The 10,507-nt window shown below is 51.0% G+C and overlaps 1 protein-coding gene across 1 annotated transcript; it reads right to left on the reverse strand.

The window, feature by feature from the left end:
* Positions 1-880: 880 nt before the first annotated feature.
* Cdc42ep2 (CDC42 effector protein (Rho GTPase binding) 2) lies at positions 881-8,141 on the reverse strand. Its single transcript, NM_026772.2, has 2 exons — positions 8,089-8,141; positions 881-2,318 (listed from the first exon to the last, which is right to left on the reverse strand). Exon 2 carries the CDS (start codon positions 1,998-2,000, stop codon positions 1,356-1,358), a length of 645 nt encoding a protein of 214 aa, NP_081048.1. The 5' UTR covers positions 2,001-2,318; positions 8,089-8,141; the 3' UTR covers positions 881-1,355.
* Between the last annotated feature and the right edge of the window lie 2,366 nt (positions 8,142-10,507).

Genomic DNA, 10,507 nt, shown 5'->3' on the forward strand with positions numbered 1-10,507 from the left:
TCAGTTGGTAGAGAGCCAACCTAGCATACAAGAAGTTCTGAGTTCATGCCGGGCGTGGTGGCACACACCTTTAATCCCAGCACTTGGGAGGCAGAGGCAGGCGGATTTCTGAGTTCGAGGCCAACCTGGTCTACAAAGTGAGTTCCAGGACAGCCAGGGCTACACACAGAAACCCTGTCTCGAAAAACCAAAAAAAAAAAAAAAAAAAAAGAAGAAGTTGTGAGTTCAATGCGCAGCACCACATAAGCTGAGCCCAGCCCCTTTGTAAGAACAGCCAGCATTCGTATCCAGTGGGCCATCTCTCCAGCTCCTGCCAGCCCCTACCTGCCAGACACCTAAATCAATGGCCAATCTCCACCCCTGATACTTGGTTTGGATGGTAGTCTTGGTGGTCAACTTAATGAGATCAGACTCACTGTGGAGATTCTGAAGGTGTCTGTGAAGGACTTTCTAAATGTAGTTAATGGCGGTGGAAAGACCACCTGACTGTGGGCTGTACCATCCCACGGGCTGAAGTCCCAGACTAAATAAAAGAAAGTAATGGAAACACCCACAGATATCACTTTTGGCTTCCTGACTGTGGCTGCCTCAAGCCCCTGCTCCCGTGACTCCTCAGCCTAGTGGACTGGGCTGCACCCAGGCACCAGGATAAAGCTGTTCCTGAAGCTGTTTTCATCAGGTATTGTCACAGCTCCAACGTAACCAGTGCAGATTATTCTATGTCCTTCTCACTGTGGGTGCAGACTGAAGTACCACATCCAGGAGGGAAGGCACAACCTCTGCGGAACCTTCTAGGGTGGGCTTTTCCCACATGAGCCCACTGTTCATGGAGACTGGCCGACCTTCAGAGGGATACCCCTGGGACAAGGGGACAGGATGCTCAGCCACCAGCAGCAACATGTTTTATTGCGACCAGAATTCCCTGGTCATGTGAGGAAGGGTTGGGACAGGACACAAGGCGGGAGATGTCACGATTTCTGGACTCCCAGACCCAAACACAAAGACCAGTGGGGAGCATAGCCAACGATACCAACAAAGGAGGGGCTCCATTTTAGCAGAGTCTTCCCCACAGGGACCCGAGGGAAAGGGGGCAATTGGCAGTGAGGGCAAATGACCAAAGAGATTCAGGAGTCTCTAAGGCAACTTCTGCATGGCTCCTCTGTGGATGTTGTTAGATGAAAACAAAGATACACTCTGTCCATTAGGAGAAGGGAAAACAAAGGCTCAAAATGGCAGTCACTAGCCAGCACCCATAGGTGTGACCTGGGATCCTGACTCCTAGGTCAGGGCCAATGCCCATAGATGTCTCCAGGCATCAGCACAGCCTGGGCGACCTGCCTGGCCAGCCGAGGGTTTTATGTAGGAATCTGCACGCGGCCTAGGTCGTGATCCATAATCTGGAGGACATCATCCAGGATCGAAGGCCCCAGGTCCACATGCAGGGACAGCAGGGAGCTGGCATGGGACAGGAAGGGCTCCTCGGCCTCCGGCTCAGGGCTCATCCCATTGTGGGGCGAGCCAGCCTCTGGAATCCTCCAGACGTCCACATTTCCTGCCCCCTGTGGGGAAGGCTGTGGAGAAGGCTGTGGAGATTCAAGGTGCAAGCGAGGAGGCTTAGGTGGAGCCTGGGCTGTAGGCAGAGTGAGGGCCTGGGGGCCACCAATTACAGGGAGGGAGATGGCGTTTTTGAGCAGAGGTGACAGCCCATCAGGGAGCTCTCGCCCACACACGGTTGTAGTGCGAGTAAACTGGAAGGGAAGGTCAAAGCTGCCATCCTCCTCAGCCTCTTCCACCGCTGTTCCTGGAAGGAGATGGAACTTGCCCTGCAGGAAGGAGATGTCCCCAAACATGTCATCTCCGCCACCGCTGCCAATGTGAATAGTGTGACGGAAGTCCCCAAGTGGTGGGCTGATCATGTCTGAGGACAGCAGGTCCCGAAGCTTCTCTTTCTTGCCTTTGCGGCTGCCACGTTTCAAATAGATGGGGACCTTGGTGGACATGGTGACTTCAGCACACAGTCCTGGCCGCTCAGTCCTCAGTACTCTCTCAACACCCTCTGCCCAAAACAGGCTCCAGAGGGCCAATGTCCACTCTTGCCAAAAACAAAACAAAAGTAGAGGGTGAGATGTGATCAAAGTTGGCCCAAGGTGTCAGGTAAAGTTAGATTAAAGGCCAACAAAGACAGGGTGGTGAATACACCCTCCTCTCTTCTAGATGGATGCAAGTCCCTTTGGAGAGCTGGAGGCAGAAAGGTGAGGTCTCCTCAACAGCAGTGGGGTTTGCTCTTGTTCCAAGATTCTTAGTCCAGAGTTGAGAAGCTGAAATGAAGGAACCCATAAATCAGGAACACAACAGACAAAGCAAGTTGAAGTGAGGTGATACCAATAATCCCCGCACTCAGGAGGCACAGACAGGAAGATCAGGACTTCAAGGCTAGCCTAGGCTACATGAGACCCTGCCTCAAAACAATACACAACAAGAAGAGCTGGGGTGTAACCTCAGTTACAGTGATTGCCTAATGTGCACGAAGCCCAAGCTTAGCCCCAGCATTACATAAATGCATGCACGGTGGCACAAGCCAGTATTCTCAGCACTCGCAAGGTAGAGGCAAGGAGATAAGAGTACCAGGCCATCCTTGACTACATACCAACTTCTGGCTGTGAAGCCACAGGTATAGAAGGATGAAGGGATGGAGAACTCAGTGAGTGGGGCAGGGGCAGGTGAGACGGCTCGGTGGGTGAGAGCACCTGCTGGTAAAGCCTGGAGACCAGAGTCTGAGCTGCAGAACCACAGTAGGAGAGAACTGCGGCCCAGGAGTCCTTCTCGGACCTCCTCATGCAGGCTGCGACATGTGCCCACACTCACAAACGCACAATAATAATAAAAATAACTTTAAAAAGTCAAGTCCCAACCGGGCGGTGGTGGCGCACGCCTTTAATCCCAGCACTCGGGAGGCAGAGGCAGGCGGATTTCTAAGTTCGAAGCCAGCCTGGTCTACAAAGTGAGTTCCAGGACAGCCAGGGCTACACAGAGAAACCCTGGCTAAAAAGAGAAAAAAATCAAGTCCCCTGTGGGGCTTGGTGGGTTACACTGTTAATCCTAGCACTAGGAAGGCAGAGGCAGGTAGACCTTTGATTTTGAGGTCAGCCTGGTCTACGTAGTATGACTCTATCTTGAAAAAAAAAAAAAAAAAAAAAAAGCCAGGCAGTGGTGGTGTAAGCTTTTAATCCCAGCACTCAGGAGGCAGAGCCAGGCAGATCTCTGTGAGTTTGAGGCCAGCCTGGTCTACAGAGAGACTTCCAAGACATTCAGGGCTACACAAAGAAGCACTGTCTCAGGAAGGAAAAAAAAAAGGCATCTCTGATAATGTCTTCATTTCTACTCTGCCTGTATCAGGGCTCTCTTTGGAGGACACCTAATAAAAGTTATGTGTCCTTACACGTCCATGCTGTCTTATGGAATGATGCCAGGCCCCCCAGTCCGGCTTGGCTTTGTTCTGTTGGGTTTTTTTAAACAGACTTTCACTATGCAGCCCTAGTTGACTTAGAGCTCACTGTGATCTGGAACACAAAAAGATCCACCTGCCTTAGCCTCTCAAATGCTGCAATTAAAATGTAAGCCACTACTATACTCCTCCTCAAGTCTCTTTTGAAGGGAAACTGCGGCCCAGAAGCTGAATGGTAGATCCTACAAACTCCTATCGCTGGTCCCTGGTCCCTGGTTCTGCTCCTGCCCAGGTATTCACTCTCAACCCTGACCTCCATCAGATACATTCTGACACATGGGAAGTGCCTCAATGTACGGGAATCTCACCATTGCTCTTAATTCCCTACTCAACTGAGGGTGGAGAGTTTGGAAACTGCCTGGCCTCTCCTGCCCAGGCCTGGACCAGAGCTGGATGGTGTCCATCCCAGTGAATGGTCAGTGCCTCACACTGGACCCATCACTTCCCAGTTGGAGGTTTTCCGTTTCTCATCCCTCAGGTCTGGTCCTTAGCAGCGAGGCTGGGTCTGATGGAATCTGTCTGACCAGCCTCCCAGTCCTAGCTCTGAGAGAGATGGACCAGGGTGTACAGATATTTTCGGGTGGTTGGCATTCTGAAAGTTTTGTGAACACATGTTATCACAACCCTCCTATGATCCCCATTTGAACATGCAAACTCTCTGGGCTTCCATGTCGCTCCTGGCAGAGTCCATGCCTCGCTGGAGAAGCAGAATGAGACAGACGAGGAGCAGAGGCTACAAGCAAAATGTGGAAACACGGTCAAAGGGTCACTAACTTTTTTTTTTTTTTTTAGATTTATGTGTATGAGTGTTTTGCCTGCAAGCATGTGAGTGCACTGAATGCATAGCTGGTGCCCACGGGTCAGAAGAAGATATTCATGCCCTTGAATTTGAGTTACAAATGGTTGCCAGCCATCATGTAATTGCTGGGAACCCAAGTTCCCAAACACTCAACAAGTGATTTTAACCAGCTCCGAGATGGTGCCATGGATTAAAAGCTGCACCTGCCATCCACCTCCATATATGCCAGCCTGGATAAGAACCTTTGTTTTGTTTTGTTTTGACAGGGTTTCTCTGTGTAACCCTGGCTCTCCTCTGTATGTCGGATTCAGGGTGTGTGACACTAACAGTCTCTGTATGTCAGATTCAGGGTGTGTGACACTAACCGCCTCTGTATGTCGGATTCAGGGTGTGTGACACTAACAGTCTCTGTATGTCGGATTCAGGGCATGCGCTGCTACAGTGTGCACTTGTTCAGTGTTTTATATAAATGCAGTTTTCTTTTTTGAGATGCTGTCTAAAAACACAAATCAAGATAAATCCAAATCCAAAACCAAAAACCAGATCTACACCCCAGTCACCAGTTTCTTAATAAGCAAGTATTGTTTATGTAGTCACGAAAAGAAAAGCTATTTTTAAGGTGGAAAAAAAATACACTGTGAATGGGTGTCATACTGCTTTAACAAGAAGGAAGTGGAGCAGGTACACCCTCCTGTTCCTTGGTAGGGGGTTGGTGTAGGGAGGGCTTGACTGGCCCCTTTAGCTCCTTTAAGTGCACGCAGAATCCTGTACAAAAGGCAAAGAAACTGGTCCAAGCTCACGTAGCAGCTAGGGGCGGGGCCAGGAGTGAAGCCAGAGGAGCCCCTCCTCCTCCTCCACACCCGAGCAGAAGAGGTATCCACCATTTCCTCTGCCCAGGCTAGGGATGGCCAGGAAGAGCAGGGAGGAGGCGGCAGGGTGCAGGGCAGGCCAGAGTCCTAACTGTCCCCATCCCAGCACAGGACCTCGCTCAGGAAACCCCGCCCCAAGGCCAGACATCCCAGGTCAGTCATGCTGAGCCATGGAAGCTGGACAGCTCTAACCCCAGAGCACCTGCAGCCAACGGGAAAGGTGTGTTCTACCGAAGTCTAGGGAAGCTGTCTGATGAAGACACACTCAAAGTCTTAGAATCGTGTAACCACCACACCAAATGCAAGGCCTGCTGACAATATCTAATCTGCTCTCTCAGCTGCTGTGGAGCACTGGGTGACTTCCTTTCCACTGGGGGAGAGTTGTGATGACGGGAGATTTGCTGAGAGCCTGGGCCAGGTCCTTCCCTACCCTCACTCCATCACACTAGATCACCAAGACAGCTTGGATGTTTCCACAGCAAACTGGGCGTCCCTGACAGCTGTCTCATTCTGAGCCAGATGTTCCCACCCAAATCCAGATGTGAGGAGCACAGAGGCTAACGGGAAGGGTGGGGCCCATATCAACCACCCAGGAGAAAACTGGGAACAACAACCAGCAACTCTAAATAGAAGATCCGGCCACCACAGGACGAGGGGCTCCAGCCTGCCATGGAATTCCTTACATGTTTATAAGGCACGTTGTGGCGGGTGCCACTAGTGTCTCAGTTAGCTGATGGAGTGGAACTGGAACCTCAGACATATTAAGGAACTTTACAAAGGTCATCGGACTAGCAAGAGAAGGCACTGGTACCGAGGCTGGTCCACGTGTCTCCGAGGCAAGGGGCCATACCCACGGTGATAGGGGTGGGGAGCATGAGAGAAGCTATCACGTCTTCAGGCTTCCCCTATATAGTCTTATCTCTTGGCTCCCACTTCCCCAGCTTGCAAGTGTGCAGCTCTATAAAGAGCTCTGACTAGGACCAGGCTGCCAGGAGGAGCTTCCTCCGCTAATGGGAGGCACAGATGAAAGCCATCCCAGTTCTATGGCTTGCCCTGGTCAGCAATCTTGGGCCTCCCTCAGAGAAAATGACTTTCTAGAGGCAGATCACCTCTGGTCATGGAGAATAGTTAGCCCCTGTTCACTCTGGATGTTCATGAAAATTCCCCTCCCTACACAGACACTTCAAAATTAATGGACTCCCCGCTGCACACCACTTTTTTTTTAAATACAGGGTCTCACTGTGTAGACCAGGCTGGCCTCAAATTCACAGAGATCTGCCTTCTTCCCCTTCCCAAGTGCTGGGATTAAAAGCGTACGGGCTGGCCAGGCAGGTGATAAGTGCTTTTGGGAGGCAGAGGCAGGCAGATCTCTGGGAGATTGAGTCCATCTTGGTTTGCATAGTGAGTTCAGGACAGTGAGACCCTGTCAAACATTCAAATCTCAACCCCTCCCTCCCCCCCCCCAAAAAAAACAAGAAAGTGTGCCACCAGGCCCAGCTCTAGGTCTGCCCCTTTTCTAAAGGCTCACTGAGAAGGTTTATGGTGGTCCTGGAACTCACTCCGTAGACCAGGCCAACTGAACTTAGAGATCTGTTTACTTCTAAAAACTAAAAAAACAAAAAACAAAAAAACTGCCTCTAAAAATAAAAAAAGAAAAAACTAGAAAGTTTTATTTATTGTTACTGTTGAGTGTATTTTAATGTGAGTGTGTGTGTGTGTGAGTGCGTTCGCGAGTGTGTACGTAGTGTGCGGAATGTGTGTGGAAGTCAGAATACTTTGTGGAGTCCATCTCTGAGTGTTTCGGGAAAGGAGCTCACCTCCAAGCTTGCTCAGCAAAAGACTTCCGCTGAGCCGTCTTGCCAGCAGCCCAAGGGGAAGGGTTTGAAATCTAGTTCCACCTGGGCCTCTGTGACCTTGAGCAATGAACCTTTTCTCTCTGGGACTGAACTCACCTTCCCTGTCTTTAAAATAAGCTGACCCACTGCTATACTTGAAACAAGAGGCCTCTGCACAATAGACGGATCCACAGTAACCGTCAAAGGACATTCAGCACATATCTTCAGGGCTTTTCTCAAGCACTTCGGCTCTTCCAGGTAGAGGTTGCATCAAGAACAAAAACCAAACCCTTCTAGGTCCCCTCCTGCCAGCCCTGGCAGGGCTGGCTCAGAATCTGGTGCTTCTGCAGCGATCTCTCTGTAGTACAATGTCGCTAGGTGGCGCGCGCGTCCCTGCTATAACCCGGGGTTCTAGGGTCCCACCGAGCATACCCGCTCCAGGGAGACGCCCACCGAGGAACTGCGTGCTCCAGTGCCCGAGGTGGATCGCCCATAGGCCCTTTTTCTCTGGGTTGCACAATCGGACCACCGTGAGGGTAGAATTGCAATTATCGGGGACCTTGTCTGGGACTCCGATATCTGGGAGGGGCCTTGCCTTGCCTGAGCTTCTTGGCCTGGGCGAAGTCTCAATGTCTGCTTGGCTCACAGCCAGACTTCGGACGTGCAGGCCCCCGCCCTCCCCGGAGTCCGGCTGCTCAGCCCTGGCTTGTGTTCCTGTGCCGACCCCTCCAGATCCCCAGTCAAGCGCTACCCAGCGCGGCCCAGATCCATTTCAGTAACACTAAAGCTAAAGATAGGAGGACACCTCACCATCCGCTAAAAATACGGCCTCCAGCCCAGGCAGGGACACGGGCCGAAGAGAGGATGTTCCCTAGTCCCAGGTCTCTGGCCAGCATAGAAGTACAACCCGGAGCTGCAAGACTGACAGCACAGCGCCTTGAGCGCTGCGGGAGGTCATGGGTAGGGGGCGGGGATCCAGACCCCAGATAATGGACCTGATCTGAGCCAAAACAGAACACCGCCTGGCTAGCACTCTCCAGGGAGCTGCGGGAGGCCTGTAAAACCCCAGTCCCAACTCACCTTGAGGAGCGCGGGCAAAGCTGCAGAGCTGTGCGGCTAGGATAGAGGACCAGGGAGGGCCTGGGAACTTACAGTGCAGACCTTGGGCCTAAGCCACGCCCCCAGAGCCAGAAGCCAATCCCGGACCGCTCCTCTCGAACCCCCACCCACACATCCCCGCCCACCGCGGCACCGCCCAGGTTCTTCTTTCTGTAAAGGCTAAGAGCTGGATTCCAAGATTCTAGAGGCTTAGCCTCCGGGCGGCTGAGGGCTATCACCGAAGGGTAACAAGGGTGGATACACACGAGGACGCCAGCTGTTCGTGTTGGAATAAAAACTTTAGGCTAGAAGCACTGGGCCAACAAAGGCCGGAAGAAAGAATTCTTGAGAAATCTCTGACCATCCTTGGATGGGTTTCCTTGACGGAAGGACGAGGACCCGGGAGGCGCCCGCACTGACTCTTCAAGAATGAATTGGGCTTTGCAGGCGTTTTACAAACCTAGGGGAGTTTTGAAGAGTTTACCCTAGGCTAGGAGAGTGATGAAGGATGCGAGAAAGATTCAGGGTCGGAAAGCACAGAGAAAAACAGAGACAGACACAGCCTGAACTTGCACGAGTTTGCTGACCTGCTAAGTGGTTTCTGAGGTGGATGGTTTAGAACAGGATCAGAAACAGTTATTGAAGGACAGGTCCTAAAGCTGATGAGACAAACCGAGGGAAACTTCTCATTGCGCCGTTTTGTGAGTAAATTCTCTGAGTGTCTGTTCGTGGTTAGGGAAGCTGAGGAGTCAGGATTCAAGAAATTCGAGGTTCCAGGCACAGGCTGATCCCCTTCCGGGTGGATGAGTGCTAAGAGGAGTGAGGCAAAGAAGAGGACAGTGATAGGAGGAGGAAATCGGGATGCTTGCCTTCCAGATAGCAGATGTGGAAAGCGGTGTGTGGATAGGAGGGAGGGATGCTGGGGCTGGGGAGTATGTCAGGCAAGCCAAAAGGGAGGGGAGAATGGGAAGGACTGGGTCATGCTTCCCTAAAGATGACCATATTCTGGGCCAGGAGGACAGCTCGGAGGAGCTCGGTGAGATTCCCTGTATGTCAGTCCTTCTGTTTAATCCCAAGTCACACACATACACACACTCACACACACATACATACACACACACACACACACACACACACACACATTCACATAATCTTACACTCACACGCATGCACCACTAGATCAAGAGCTCCACGTTTTAACGTCTGGGACCATTTTGTTATGTGGGAAAAGGGAATTACCAGAAATTATAATTGATTGAACTCCTGGGTTCAAGCAGCTCGCCTTCCTTGCCCTCCCAAAGAGCTGGGTCTGTAGATGTGAGCCGCATGCCTGCTCAGCCGACTTTAACAGAGAGATTATCCCAGGTTAGGCATGTACTCTAGTTCGTGGAGCGCTTACAGAGCCCCGAGAAGCCCTGGGCACTGGATTGAACAGCATGTGATGGGGCATCAGCACTCAGAAGGTGGAGGCAGGGGGATCAGGAGCTCAAAATGTTTCTCCTCAGCTGTGTAGCAAATTCAAGCCCTAAAATAAAAGAAGACCGTTATGAGCGAAGACTCTGTGTAAGGGTGCTCGTGACCAAGCCTCAAAACCTCAGTTTGATTTCTAGGGCCTACATGGTGGAAGAAGGGGGAACGAACTTTTAAATGTTCTTTTCTGATCTCCACATGCTCCACCACACACACAACCCCCCCCCCAAAAAAAAAAGAAAGAAAGAAAGAAAGAAAGAAAGAAGGCTAAGAGTCTTTTTTTTGGGGGGGGCAGGTCTCTCTACATAGCCTTGGCTAATCTGGAACTCACTATGTAGCCCTGCCTGGCCTTGAACTCACAGGGATTAATCTGATTCTGTCTTCAGTGTAATTTTTTTTTTTTAAAGAAAGAAAAGGAAGGGCTGGAGAGATAGCTCAGTGGTTAAGAGCACTGCCTGCTCTTCCAGAGGTTCTGAGTTCAAATCCCAGCAACCACATGGTGTCTCACAACCATCTGTAATGAGATCTGACGCCCTCTTCTGGTGTGTCTGAAGACAACTACAGTGTAATTATTTATAATAATAAATTTTTAAAAAAAAGAAAGAAAAGGAAGAAAGATTGTCCTGGCTGGGCAGTGGTGGTGCACGCCTTTAATCCCAGCACTTGGGAGGCAGAGGCAGGCAAATTTCTGAGTTTGAGGTTAGCCTGGTCTACAGAGTGAGTTCCAGGACAGCCAGGGCTACACAGAGAAACCCTGTCTCGGGAAAAAAAAAAAAATGTCCTGAATAGGCCAGACTTAATTACAAGGGCCCTTAAAAATAAAAACAAAAGAATGAAAGATGCATCTGAAGCCGCCTGGCAGTGAGCCTGTGACCAGAAAGGCAGAGGCACGGCAGCTATTTCAAGTTTGAGACCAGCCTGGTCTACAGTG

The sequence above is a fragment of the Mus musculus genome, chromosome 19 (genome assembly GCF_000001635.26).
Source record: "Mus musculus strain C57BL/6J chromosome 19, GRCm38.p6 C57BL/6J".
NCBI lineage: Eukaryota > Metazoa > Chordata > Mammalia > Rodentia > Muridae > Mus > Mus musculus.